Consider the following 14,232-nt stretch of genomic DNA (forward strand, 5'->3'; position numbering starts at 1 on the left):
TACTGTGGCTCAAGTGATAGAGAACTCGCCTTGACCAAAAGAAGCTTCAGACAGTGCCCAGGCCCAGAGTTCAAGCCCCAGGAACAGAAAAAGAAAAAGAAAGAGATCAGCCTACACACTCGCACAGTCACACTAGGCCTTGTACTGAAAACCTGAAGGACAGAGGATGTGCTGGGTGGGGCCTCAGTTCCTAGTAGCCCCTTTTCTTTCCTCCTCCGGAATTTTCGGAAATAATCTTGGATCAGGAATGTGGCATAGAATTTGCCCACGGTGACCTCCTCCTCTGGGGACAAAGGAGAGAGGACAAAGTTACACAGAGGTCCACTGCCCTACCACTGCCTCTCTACTTCCTACCCAAAAGCAAGAATTGCCCCTTACCCTAGGGCCAATGCTGGTTTTGTGATGGAGAGTAGACGATATGAGCAGATGATATGAGCAATCACCCAGGATCAAGGATTAGGGTGAAGGGGGCACTCACCATCTGGAGGGGGGATGACTTCATCTAACAGCTTCTGCTTTATCCGCTTCCAGATTTTTTTGATGACCATCCGTAACTCCTGGTTGGCTTGCTCCAGGTTCCCTACATTGGAAGGAGGAGAATGAAGTGCAGATGAAATAAGAAGAACATTTGTAGTTGCCACTAATTGTTAGTTAGGGGCTTGGAAACTTTGATCAAAACTAATCATCATCCCCATCAGACAAGATGGGGACATCAGTCTGGAGGAACCTCATGTTGTATCAGAGCGAAGATTTGGGTCTTCCACTTTCTGAGTTTCCTCCTCATACTCTCCCAAAGGACTCTCCTATTCTTTTATCTCTACTTCTCCTCCCATTTCCTACACTTTTTGCTTTGTTTCTCTGCCCCTTTATTTCTTTGTGCTGCTATTGGGGCTTGAACTTAGGGCCTAAGCACTGTCCCTTAGTTTTGTTTGCTCAAGGCTAGTGTTCTACAACTTCAGACACAACTTTACTTCTGTCCTTTTGGTGCTTAATCACAGATAAGGGTCTCATGGACTTTCCTGCCAGGGCTGGCTTTGGACTATGATCCTTAGATCTCAGCCTCAGCTAGATTACAGGCTACTTGTGCTGGTGAGCCACCAGCACCCGGCTCACCTTCTGTCTTGATCTTTAAGGATGTTCGCACCAAGGCAAAGAGTGTGGCATTGAATGTCACTGTCCCATCTGAGTTGAGAGGCACGTTCATTGCCACAAGTCTCTGCAAACACCAGAATCCATTCTGAGAAAATGCCAGGTATGTAGACAAGAATACCTAGACTCAGAAACCTTTGGTTTGTGAGCAAACAGCTATCTCAACCCAAGACAAGTCCTTGTCCCTCCCTATCTAGTACAGAGCCCTCCCAAAGACCAGAAGTAGACGGGAAAGGTGGAACACAAACCTTACAGGCCACTCGATGTGGGCACAGCTTCCCAAATCCCAGGGGGGGCTGGATGCGTCTCAGCAGGGCAACCACATCCAGGTGCTTGATGCGGCCTCTGGGGCAGTTGGGGGAGGTTCCACTGGACTGGCAATACCCACTCCAGCCCTTTCTTGAGGCCCAACCAGCTCATCGTCACCTCCCACACTAACACTCTAAAGTCTTGCAGGAAAGAACTGAAGGATAGTTGGAGAGGATAGAGACAGGCACAGTAGAGATCTGGGGGCATCTATTGGTAGGTAATAGGATGCACGGGTCACAGATTCTGGGGCTAAAGGACTATGAAGGGCATTTTTGCATTGTCCCCTGGAGATTCTAGGTAAAAGGTTAAAGGGCATACTTGGCCCCAGGATCATATTCAGACCAGATCCTCTTGAATTCATCAAGGTGATGGGGGCCCAGGATAGACCAATCTCTTGTCAAATAATCGAAGTTGTCCATGATCACAGCCACGAAGAGATTTATGATCTGTGGACCAGTGAGCAAACAAGAGTTAGGGGCACTGAAGAGTCAGGTCATGGGGGATTGGAGGGAGGCCAGGATGATCCTAAATTATCAATAGGTTATGAGTCTCTAGGTAGATTGTATTATCATGCCAGCCCCCTCAAGATCTGGGCTGCTTGTCTCACTTGGGCATCCCTGGGCCCCCTGGAGGCAGCCCTTATGGCAATGGCAGTGGCTGTGGGGGAAATGGTTCTCACCAGGAAGGCACAGAGCATGAAGAAGCTGATAAAATAGGCAATGGCAAAATTGCTGCCACAGGTAAACTCCTCGCCAGGGCCAAAATCAGACTCTGGGTCACATCGGTTTCCAGGAAGGCTGGCGAGCATTATCTCCTGCCATGCCTCACCAGTAGCACACCTGGAGGGGGCACACAGGAGCGGCATTTTGTAGGAGAGGTTATGCAATCATGGAAAGTGGAATTATGGGGGATTGGGAGAGTGAAAAGGTAGCCTACTTCTCTCCAGGGTTTACTCCTGGCACACACATAATGATACTTTAACAGCTAGCATGACCATGTTGATAATAGTGATTTTTTGGGGAGCTGGTCCTGGGGCTTGAACTCAGGGCCTGGACACTGTCCCTGAGCTTTTTTTTTTTTTTTTTTTGCTCAAGACTAGTGCTCTATCTCTCTCTTTTTTGTTTTTTTTGGTCTGGTCGTGGGGCCTGAACTCTGGGCCTGGGCACTGTCCCTCAGCTCTTCAGCTCAAGGCTAGCGCTCTACCACTTGAGCCACAGCGCCACTTCCTGCTTTTTTCTTTTTGCTTATGTGGTGCTGAGGAATCGAACCCAGGGCCTCATGCATGCAAGGCAAGCGCTCTACCACTGAGCCACCTTCCCAGCCCCTAGTGCTCTATCTCTTGAGCCACAGGTCCATTTCCAGTATTTTGGTGGTTAGTTGAATGTAAGAGTCTCATTGACTTTGCTGCCTGGGCTGGCTTCAAATCAGGATCCTTAGATCTCAGCCTCTTGAGCAGCTAGGCTTACAGGCATGAGATACTGATGCCCAGCTAATAGTTTTTTTCAGTTATCTTGCCTCTTACAGATGAAGGCACTGTGGATTCAGAAGGGGGTTGTATTTTCCAGTCAGAAGAATGGCTGTGAGTAGAATAATTTAATAATTTTCCCCAAATCATACCCTGAAAAGCTTTCAGGCTATATAGAACTCCAGGATGCCCTGTTCAAGCAGTCTGCGACCCAGAGAGGGTGTAGGAAAAACCTAAGGGCATACTGGTGACCAAGGTGGCAAGAAAGTGGGAAGATGTCACCTGAACAGAAGCAGCACAGCCTGTGGAAAGGTCTGGAAGTTGTTGTTTCGGTTGATCTGTGTGCCATCCTGAAGAGCCACCTTGCCAAACATCTGTAGGCACACATACGTTATATAAGGGGGTGAACCCATGCCTCTCACTACATGTTTCCACCCATTTCATACCTGCTAATAGGTAGAAGTTCCTCATAATGAATGCTGACAAGCAGGCACGGCAGATCCATTTCATGGATGTATTAGACTGACCCCGGGCCATCCAGTTTGTCTGTTTTTCTACCCACAACCCTTGCTTTGGGGCTATTCCTATCCAATTGCTTCCCTTCCTGTAGAAGGGGGCCAGAAGGTTGTTGCTTAGGGTCTCCACTTACCTGCATTCCAATGACAGCATAGATGAAGAATATCATTGCTATGAGAAGAGCCACATAGGGTAAGGCCTATGGGGATAAGAAGATAGATGCTTATGTTCAGGCCAAACTATAAGTCCCAGAGTGCACTGTTCTCCTAGCTTGGGCCTGTTGGGAGATGAGTTCATAATCAAAATACCTAGGACTGGGCTGAGCTACTCAGAAAGCAGAGATCAGGAGGATTGAGACTCAAGGTTAGCCCAGGCAAAAAGTGAATGGGACATCATCTCAACAAATAAGCTAGACATGTGCCAGGAACTGGTGGCTTAGGCCTATAATCCTCGCTACTCAGGAGGCTGAAATCTGAAGATCAGGGCTCAAAACTAGCCTGGGCAGGAAAGTACATGAGACTCTTATCCCCAGTTGACTACCAGAAAACTGGAAATGGAACTATGGCTCAAAGTGGTAGAGTGCCAGCTTTGAGCAAAAGAGCTCAGGGACAGCACCTAGGCCCTGAGTTCAAGCCCCATGACTGACAAAAAGAATAAGCAGGACATGGATGTACCCCTTTAAATTTCCATTTTTTTTTTTTTTTGGGCCGGCTGTGGGGCCTGAACTCTGGGCCTGAGTGCTGTCCCTCAGCTCTTCAGCTCAAGGCGAGCGCTCTACCACTTGAGCTACAGCGCCACTTCCGGTTTTCTGGTGGTTTACTGGAGATAGGAGTCTCACGGTCTCTCCTGCCCGGGCTGGCTTTGAACCGCGATCCTCAGATCTCAGCCTCCTGAGTAGCTAGGATTACAGGCGTGAGCCACCAGCGCCCGGCTTAAATTTCATCTTCACAGGATGATCACAATCCAAGGCTAATCAGGTAAGACCTCAAGACCCTATCTGAAAAATAACTAACTCATAAAAGGATAGCGGTATGACTCAAATGGTGGGTCACCTGTCTAGCAAACCCAAGGCCCTGAGTTCAAACACAGTACCACCAATAAATAAAGTACCTAAGACTACCAATGTCTTCCAAATGTGTTATTGTATTAAATAGAATATAGTAAAGTCAGTGAGGTCAAAGGCATGTTGGGAATTGAGAGCCCAGGAAATAAAGTGGTATTGCATGCTGGGAGATGTAGTTCTGAGGTAGTAGAGCAGCAGACTGAGAGGTAGAGGGTAGAGGTGAGATATAGTCAAACAGATGGGTTGAAGATTACCTGGAAGGATTTGATGAATGTCCAGAGCAGTGTGCGGATCCCTTCTCCCTTACTGAGAAGCTTGACTAGCCGCATGACTCGAAAGAGGCGAAAGAAGGTGATAGATATTCGAGAGCTGTCCTCAGAGCTCTGTGATTCAGGATACAGAAAGTGATACTCTGGTCAGCCCCGTCCCCATTCAACTCCCTTATTGCATGCTTTGGGCCTCCCAACTGCCATATCCCTCAGAACTCAGCTCTCAGAGTGGTTAAGGAGTATATCTAAGAAGGACTCAGGACAAAAGAGAGGAAGGGTAGAAAAGTGGACCAAGAAAGTGTTTATTTTGGGGAGACTACCTCGCCAAGGTGGCCACCATTCTGGAGGGACATATGGCCAAACACAGATGACAGAAGATATGATGAGAGCAGATGTTCAGATGTGCAAGGAGAGAATGATGGACCAGGTACAGGGCATGATAGAGGAGGTTATGCGGTAATGGATCAGTTTCCAGTTTGTGGAAATAGTTGGTAATAGGGGTAGAAGGGCGAAGAGTATGAAAAGGAGATGAGGAAGGAATGACATTGAAGGGAATGATGGAGCCAGTGTTTCACAGAGATGATGGAGATGAGAACAAATGGACAACCCAATGTAGAAATGGAACCAGCAGCATTGTCAGTTGAGGTGGTAGGGCCATGGGGTATCCAATGGAGAAGATGATGGAGTCAACCATGTAGACAGTGGTGATAACAGAGCCAGGAAAGAGCCGGTGTTGGAGATGGTGGAATTGATGGAGGAAATGGAGCCAATGGAGTAGTCAGAAGAGACGATGGAGTCCAATGCAGAAATCAATGCAGATGATGTAGCCAATGGAGAGGGTGACAGAGATGATTGAAAAGAAAAACAAAAATAAGAGAAGAAGCATTGCAGGAGATTGAACAACCAGTGGATAGATTACAAAAGAGTGGAATGGAGGGGGTGGGGGGAGAATGGGAAGGAATGGGAAGGGGAAACAAAGGAGGAGGCTACAATGCTTGACAAGAAATGTACTCATTATCTTACCCATGTAACTGTAACCCCTCTGTACAGTATTTTCACAATTAAAATAAAAAGAAAAAAAAGAGTGGAATGGAGTTGGTAGAGGGAGGGAGACTTCATCTGAGCCCAACATGGATTCTGAAGAGATAGAACTAGAATGAGGTGTTCTATGTCTCTAGGAGTGGGGAAGATATGAATGGGAATCAAATGAAGGAAGGTCTGAGGTAGAGATAGGAAAAGGTTTGGTGTGGAGGAGAGGAGTTAGTAGAGAGGGTAGTTCTCACATTGACTTCAGTGACGGCGATGTCCACTACACTGCCCACCACAATAAGTGCATCAAACGTGTTCCAGGCATCAGCAAAGTAATGCTGTGGGCAGAAAGAAGACAGGGCATTGTCTTTTCTCAGCTATCTGCCTGGCACCAGTGGCAGAGAGTATTAGCGAGGTAGGTCCTGGCTTGGGCCACATGATGGACCTGAATCTGCATCCTTCTTACTCCCTAGTCTCATGATTTACCGGGTTACTGCCTCCCTGAAAGTTTTGCAATGAGCCCCACTCCTAAGGAATACACACCAGGGTGTGTCTAGGGCAGGGGTGTACCTTGGGTTTGAAGGCAATGATTTTGAGAACCATCTCGATAGTGAAGAGGCCAGTGAAGACCATGTTGAGAATGTCCATGGCATAGTTGAAGGGAGCAGTCTGTTCATAGTGCTGGGAGAGAAAAGCAGATGAGGACAGAGCCTGAAACAGTTATTTGGTGGGAGCCAAATAGTCTCTAGCCTGGGCTCTGGTGATTCTGGGGATATGACAGCACTATGGGTTGTCCAAACACCTTGTATTGTCTGCTTTTCATTATAGATACTGGAAAGACTGCTTCTTGATTAATTTTATTTTTTATTTTTTGTCAGTTGTGGGGCTTGAACTTAGGGCCTGGGCATTGTCCCTGAGCTTTTCTGCTCAAGGCCAGTGCTCTACCACTTTGAGCCACAATGCCACTTCTGATTTTCTGGTGGTTAATTGGAGATAAGAGTCTCACATGGGGCTGGGAAGGTGGCTCAGTGGTAGAGCGCTTGCCTTGCATGCATGAGGCCCTGGGTTTGATTCCTCAGCACCACATAAGCAAAAAGAAAAAAGCCGGAAGTGGGACTATGGCTCAAGTGGTAGAGCGCTAGCCTTGAGCTGAAGAGCTGAGGGACAGCGCCCAGACCCAGAGTTCAGGCCCCACAACCGGACCCCCTCCCCCCTCAAAAAAAACGAGTCTCACAGACTTTTCTGCCTGGGCTAGCTTTGAACTGAGATCCTTAAATCTCAGCCTCCTGAGTAGCTAGGATTTCAGGAGTGAGCCACAGGTGCCTGGCCTCCTACCTGATTTCTAACTGCTCTTACAAACTGGCAAGGCAAGTTTTGTTAATGAAAAATAAATGTAAGTTGGCTGTTGGCTCACAGCTTCTGTGAAAAATATTTTGCCTTCCATTAAAACACTCAATAGAGGATAGTGAAATCTTTCTCTTTTTTCCTTCCTTGATTGTGGTTTTGATGTCTGTAGCAGCTGCCTTGTGACCAAAAAGCAATAAGCATGTAAATGGCAGCCAGCTTGCCAAGAATGGTGGAGTAGAAAGATGGCCAGAGCCTAGATCTTTGGGTTGTTGTCCAAAGGCAAACAAACCTTTCTTAATGCTTCTCATTATGTGAGCATAATTCATATCCTATTTAATTCACTCTAGGCTCTCTCTCTATCTTTTTATATTTTAGAATCTCTGAAATTGGGGTGTATTTTACAACAAATGACAACTTACAATGTCCATGAGCCATTGTTTTCACATTCTTGTATCACTGAAATCACAATGCAGTGTATAATTATTGGCCTTAGATTGATTTGGAAAATGTAGTGGTAAATATCTTTTTTTTTTTTTGTCGGTCGTGGGCCCTGAACTCTGGGCCTGGGTGCTGTCCCTCAGCTCTTCAACTGTAGACTAGCGCTCACTTGACCCTCAGCCCCATTTCTGGCTTTTTCTGCTTATGTGGTGCTGAGAAATTGAACCGAGGGCTCGTACAAGCAAGGTAAGCGCTCTACCACTGAGCCACCTTCCAGCCCCAGCGGTAAATATCTTAATAGCTCAAGTCTCTATCAGTTGGGAGGTTTTGTTACTTGCAACCTAAAGCATCCCCAGTTACTTGTAGCCTAAAATATCTCCAAGCATTCCCAGTGGGTAGAAAGAACAAGGGCAAGTATATGACAAAGATCAGGATGGGGAGCTCAGACCTGCATGGCTAGGGCAACTGTGTTGAGTAGAATGAGCAGGAACATGAGGTACTCAAAGGCAGCAGAGTTCACAGTGGCCCACACACGATACTGATGTGGGTTCTTGGGGATGTATCGGCGAAGTGGCTGGGCCTTGAGGGCATACTCCACACACTGGCGCTGTGTAATGTAATGGTGCAGGGCATGAGTAAGCAGGGGAGTCTCAAGGTAAAGGGAGAGGAGTTGGTAGTCAGGGGTAGGGAGTCAGAAGTCACCTGGTTCTTGTCCAGCTCACAGTTTTGGTACTCCTGTTCTCCCTGCGCACGGAAGGTGATGATAACAAAGCCCACAAAGATGTTCATCATGAAGAATGCAATGATGATGATGTAGACAATGAAGAACACAGAGATCTCCACGTGGTAGTTGTAGATGGGGCCTTCATCTTCTGCATGTGCATCAATGGCCTTGTATAGCAGTCTGTGGGAACCAGCATGAGGAGGGGAGGGGAGAGGTGGGGACAGGTGAGGGAGTATCTTAGCCCCTCCAACCTGCTTCCAGACCTCACACATACATCAGAATCTTCTGTGTGGCATATCAAAGGATTGTATGTTCCCCACCTATCCACTTGGGACCCCCATACATTTTCTAAAGACCTTTACAAAGCCCTCTAAGGTCCCCAAATCTCTGTTCTAGCCCCCATCTCAAAAACCCTCATACAGCCTTCTAAAGATCTCCAGCTAGACTGTCAAAGATCCCACAAATCTCTTAAGTTTCCACAGAACTCCAAATACCCTTATTCAGCCACATGGCAACCCCTATGAACTCTCCAGAGTTCTCCTACAAGTCCCTAAAGATCTCTAAATTGCTGGGTGCCAGTGGCTCATGCCTGTAATCCTAGCTACTCAGGAAGCTGAGATCTGAGGATCATGGTTCAAAGCCAACCCAGGTGGGAAAGTCTGTGAGACTCTTATCTTCAATAAACGACCAGAAAACCGGAAGTGGTGCTGTGGCTCAAGTGGTAGAGTGCTAGCCTTGAGCTGAAGAGCTGAGGGACAGTGCCCAGGCTCAGAATTCAAGTCCCACAATCGACCAAAAAAAAAAATCTCTAAGTTGGCCCATCATCTCAAATCCTCTGATCCATCTCCCCTAGAAATCCCCAAGTGGCACCCTGAAGACTTGTGCAGCTCACAGAAACTTTGAGTCCCCTGCTATATCCATTGATGAACCCCCCTCCCCATCTCCCATCTCTACTCAGTCCCCCACAAATCCTATCCAATCACTTCTAAACTTCCATTTAGTCTTTCAGAGACTTGTATGCAATTTCTGTAGACTCTTACCCCAAATCCTCAAAGAACTTCCAGTCTGCTTTGGGGAGACCTGCCTCCAACAATCAGTCCTTTGGTACAGCCACCAGTCTCTGGAGACCTTAGTTACCTCCCCAAAGTATATTTGCATCCATTCCCAGGAGATCCCCAACCTATTTCTCAGAGACTTCCACCCAGTCCCCGGCCATCCCTAGGGCCCTGCTCTCACGCAGGCCAGCCTTCGAAGGTAGATACAGTGAACAGGGCCATCATGGCTGAAAGGACGTTGTCAAAGTTGAAATCACTGTTGACCCAGAGCCGCTCCCGAACCAGGGGCCGCGACACATCTCCATCAGGGTAGATGAGGAAGGAGCCCCTGTGGATGTTGCAGAATGAATAAGTGAATGAGGAGAAGTGGGGGGCTGGGATAAAGGGTGTGAGGTTTCTAGCATGAAGGCAGCAGGCATGGTGATAGAACTAGACAGTCTGGATTCAAATCCTATCCTGTCATTTTTCTGCTATTTGCTCCACATCCAGCTTTTTGCTGGCTATTTGGAGATAACAGTCTCTTGGATTTGTCTGCCTGGACTGGCTCTGAACTACAGTTCTCAGATATCAGTTTTCTGACTTGCTATCATTACAGGCATGAGCCATCCAGCACCCAGCAAGTAGCCAGATACTGTGCTGGATTTTCCATGCAGAAAATTTAGACTGTAATATAATTTTCTTTTTTTTTAGTTCCAGTCCTGGGGCTTGAACTCAGGGCCTGGGCACTATCCCTGAGCTTCTTTTGCTCAAGGCTTAGCACTCTACCATTTGAGCCACAGCCTCACTTCTGGCTTTTTCTGTTAATGTGGTACTGAGGAATCGAATCCAGTGCTTCATGCATGCTAGGCAAGCACTCTACCACTAAGCTACATTCCCAGCCCCTGTAATACAATTTTCAAGCAGTGACTTGGCTTCTTCTCACAGCAACTCTACAAGATAGGCACCTCTTTCATTCCTATTTTTCAGCTGAGCTAAACTAGATTCCACAAAGCTAAAAAATGTTCCAAATCACATTAATCTCAGTAATATCTGGTTTCATGGCTCATGTATTTTTTTGGGGGCAGTATTGGGGTTTAAACTCAAGGCCTGGATGCTACATCTGAGCTTTTTTCCCCCTCAAGACCAGCACTTTACCACTTGAACCACAATCCAACTTCCTGCTTTTTGGCGGTTAACTGGAGATAAGAGTTTCATGGAATTTCTTGCCTAGGCTGGCAATCCTCAGATCTCAGCCTCCTGAGTAGGTAGGATTACAGGTGTGAGCCACTGGTGCCTGATCCATATTTTTATTTTTAAAATATTAATTAATTGCAGTACAGGGGGTTTGCACACAGGGCCTCATGTTTGCTGGGCAAGCATTCTACTCCTTGAGTCATGCCCCTAGCCGTTTTGCTTGCTGAACAGTAGATGTGTTAAAATCTCATCTTGTTTCTGAGACAGGATTTTGCTAACTTTTGCTTGGGCCGGGTTCATACTGTGATCCTTCTATTTACACTTCCAGAACACAACCCATGCTCGGGAGCACAGCCTAGAAAGGATGTCTCTAAAGAAAATCCAGGGACTTACAAGAAAGGCATTGCTTGGGGGCCTGGAGTGGTATGTGGGTAACTCTGAGGAATATAGAGAGGGATCTTGGGAGGTCATGAGTATGGCTCTTTAGGCTTGATGATATCAGAAAGCTTCTGTAGTTCTCTCTGTCTGTCTGTCTGTCTCAGTGTGTTGGTGTGTGCATTGGTGTGTTGGTCTTGGAGCTTGAATTCAGGGTTTGGCCACTGTCCCTGAGCTTTTTCACTCAAGCTAGCTCTCTACCACTTGAGCCACACCTCTTCTTCTGATTTTCTGGTAGATAATTGCAGATAATCTCACAAACTTTCCTGCTCAGGCTGGCTTTGAACCACAACCCTCAGATCTCAGCCTCTTGAGTAGCTAGGATCACAGGTATGAGGCATGGGCACCTGGTAGTCACTCTAGTTCTTGGAGAAAGTTCTGGGGGGAGGGTGGATCTTAGATTTTGGGGGGAAATGTGTGGGTCTTAGGGAATTAAGAAAATCTTGGGGTTTCTACAGTTCTTGGGTGGAGGCTTTATGGGTTTCAGGGATAGGCCCTTATGGCCTCTTAGAGGGTTCCATGGAGGGCAGGCCTCAGACACTCACTTGCATTCTTTTGGGGTGTGTTTGGCTTCATCAGTACAACTGTAGAATTTCCCCTGTAGGGAGAGGATCACATCTGTCCAAGCAGGTTCCTCCTTCTCCCCTGCATTGACCCATGCCTGGTTCTCTCCACGGCATTTCCCCTACCTTGAAAAGTTGCACACCAATGCAGGCGAACATGAATTGCAGGAGCGTGGTGACGATCATGATGTTTCCGATAGTCCGGATGGCCACAAACACACATTGTACCACGTGCTGTAGGCAAACACCCCCGAACACATGGCCCAATGGATATCATAGGCCATGTTGACCATGTGGCAGGGTTCCTAATGATAGATACATTTCAAGGAATTGGGCTAGGGACCTTCAGGGACTGATCAGAGATGTGTGGTCAGAAACACATGGCCAAAAGTAGTGAGTGACATGGGTTCACACATGTGGGCACTAGCTAGGGACAAATGTTTGTTAGGCCTGGTGTTAGGGACCTAAATTAGATAAATGTGACCACTAGTAAGTAATACATGGTCAATCACTTGTAAGGGACAAATCAGTCCTCAAAGCTAGTAAATAATGTCTGGCTATGCTGGGCACCAGTGGCTCACGCCTGTAATCCTAGCTACTCAGGAGGCTGAGATCTGAGAATCATAGTTCAAAGCCAGCCAGGGCAGAAAAGACCATGAGACTCCTATCTCCAATAAACCACCAGAAAACTGGAAGTGGCACTGTAGCTCAAGTGGTAGAGCACTAGCCTTGAGCTGAAGAGCTGAGGGACAGCGCCCAGGAGCAGAGTTCAGGCCCCACAACCGTACCCCCACCCAAAAAAAAAAAGAATGTCTGGCTAGGTTGAGCACTGGTGGCTCATGCCTGTAATCCTAGCTACTTAGGAGGCTGAGACCTGAGGATCAGAGTTCAAAGCCAGCCCTGGGCAGGAAAGTGTGTGAGACTCTTTATCTCCAATTAACCACCAGAAAAGGTAAAGTGGCACTGTGGTTCAAAGTGGTAGAGTGCTAGCCTTGAGTGAAAAAGCTCAGGGACAGCGCTCAGTCCCCGAGTTCAAGCCTCATGATTGACAGGAAAATAAAAAAAGAAAGAATTTCTGGTTTCATAGTGGGTCCAGACTATATGGTCATGCATCAGTGCAAAGGGCCGCTTAGATGAGTGAGCCTGGGGTGGGGCAGGGCCTGGCTGAGGTGGGCTTACCTTGAGTCCCTTGGCCCTATTGATGGCTCGGAGGGGTCGCAGTACTCGGAGAACTCGAAGAATCTTCACTACTGAGATGGCACTGGAGCTGGGGAAGGGGAGGTCCTCAGCCCCTGACCCAGGCTGGTCTTGACTTTGGGAGAAGTGGAATGGGCAAAGGGATGTGTTACTTACTGGATGCCAAAAGAGATGAGAGATACACTGACCACAAGCAGATCCAATAGATTAAACCAGCTACGGCAGAAGGAGCCACGGTGCAGGAAGGCCCCAAACACTGTCATCTAGGGACCAGAGGATCATTAGGAGGAGGAGACATGAATTAGAGAGCAAGTTAGAGAGCAAGGCTTTGAAGGTAGGCGAGGAGTGTGTTAGGATGACAACTGAAGATATGTTGTGGGGAGGCTCGTTAGTCACCTTTAGTAGAATCTCCACAGTGAAAATGGAAGTGAAGGCATAATCGAAGTACCCTAGAATCTGGGGAGGGGGTGAAAAAGAGGGGAAGCCACTGAGTCATGAGAGAAGAGGATAGAGGTGGATTATGTGTGTACACCTTTTTATATAAGCTTTATCTTTTCTTTTCTTTTTTTTTTTTTTTTGGTGCTAATCCCAGGACTTGAAATCAGGGCCTGGAAACTGTCCCTGAGCTTTTGTGCAGAAGGCTAGTGCTCTACCACTTGAGGTATAGCTCCATTTCTGGCTTTTTTTTGCTAGTTCTGAGTCTTGAACTTAGGGCCTGGGCACTATCCCTGAGCTTTTTTGCTAAAGGCTTTCACTTGAGCCATAGCTCTACTTCCAGCTTTTTGGTGGTTCATTGGAGATAAGAGTCTCATGGAGGGGCTGGGAAGGTGACTCAGTGGTAGAGCGCTTGCCTTGCATGCATGATGCTCTGGGTTTGATTCCTCAGCACCACATAAGCAAAATTTAAAAAGCCGGAAGTGGCACTGTGGCTCAAGTGGTAGAGCGCTAGCCTTGAGCTGAAGAGCTGAGGGACAGCGCCCAGGCCCAGAGTTCAGGTCCCATGACCAGAACCCCCCCCCCAAAAAAAAAGTCTCATGGATTTTCCTGCCTGGTTTGGCTTTGAACTGAGATCCTCAGATCTCAGCCTCCTGAGTAGCTAGGATGAAGGTGTGACCCACTGGCATCTAGATAGCTTTACCTTCTCTACCTCTTAATATCCTGAAGACTTTTTTACAAGCCAAAAGGTTTGCCCATTAGAGTTTATACCTTTAATTTGAACTCCTCTACCCAATTACGTTAGTGCCCTTGGGCCTACTTAATCTCTCAGCACAGCTCCCTATCCCTCCCCTCCATCCCCAGTTAAATCCTGATTCACTGTTTGGCACTTTCCCAAGTGAGCTACATATATGGTAAGGGCTGCTGCTTCAGTAGAAACCATTATTATTGGGGTTGGGAAGGTGGCTCCGTGGTAGAGCACTTGCCTTGCATGCCTGAGGCCCTGGGTTCGATTCCTCAGCACCACATAAGCAAAAAAGAAAAAAGCTGGAAGTGGTGCTGTGG

At 47.3% G+C, this 14,232-nt stretch overlaps 1 protein-coding gene across 1 annotated transcript in view; it reads right to left on the reverse strand.

Moving 5' to 3' along the window:
- The window catches only part of Cacna1f (calcium channel, voltage-dependent, L type, alpha 1F subunit), a 41,076-nt gene that overhangs the window by 7,540 nt on the left and 19,304 nt on the right, over positions 1 to 14,232 (reverse strand). The window contains exons 22-41 of the mRNA XM_013032356.1: positions 13,129 to 13,188; positions 12,889 to 12,995; positions 12,715 to 12,802; positions 11,662 to 11,769; positions 11,518 to 11,570; positions 9,546 to 9,692; positions 8,288 to 8,489; positions 8,034 to 8,192; positions 6,371 to 6,481; positions 6,055 to 6,138; positions 5,092 to 5,112; positions 4,757 to 4,885; positions 3,573 to 3,638; positions 3,206 to 3,297; positions 2,138 to 2,297; positions 1,777 to 1,904; positions 1,398 to 1,494; positions 1,114 to 1,216; positions 479 to 580; positions 153 to 283 (exon numbers count right to left, since the gene is read on the reverse strand). Coding sequence (XP_012887810.1) covers positions 153 to 283; positions 479 to 580; positions 1,114 to 1,216; positions 1,398 to 1,494; positions 1,777 to 1,904; positions 2,138 to 2,297; positions 3,206 to 3,297; positions 3,573 to 3,638; positions 4,757 to 4,885; positions 5,092 to 5,112; positions 6,055 to 6,138; positions 6,371 to 6,481; positions 8,034 to 8,192; positions 8,288 to 8,489; positions 9,546 to 9,692; positions 11,518 to 11,570; positions 11,662 to 11,769; positions 12,715 to 12,802; positions 12,889 to 12,995; positions 13,129 to 13,188 — 2,148 coding nt within the window. The remainder of the gene's footprint in view (positions 1 to 152; positions 284 to 478; positions 581 to 1,113; positions 1,217 to 1,397; positions 1,495 to 1,776; positions 1,905 to 2,137; positions 2,298 to 3,205; positions 3,298 to 3,572; positions 3,639 to 4,756; positions 4,886 to 5,091; positions 5,113 to 6,054; positions 6,139 to 6,370; positions 6,482 to 8,033; positions 8,193 to 8,287; positions 8,490 to 9,545; positions 9,693 to 11,517; positions 11,571 to 11,661; positions 11,770 to 12,714; positions 12,803 to 12,888; positions 12,996 to 13,128; positions 13,189 to 14,232) is intronic.

The sequence above is a fragment of the Dipodomys ordii genome, unplaced genomic scaffold (genome assembly GCF_000151885.1).
Source record: "Dipodomys ordii isolate 6190 unplaced genomic scaffold, Dord_2.0 Scaffold154, whole genome shotgun sequence".
Classification (NCBI taxonomy): domain Eukaryota; kingdom Metazoa; phylum Chordata; class Mammalia; order Rodentia; family Heteromyidae; genus Dipodomys; species Dipodomys ordii.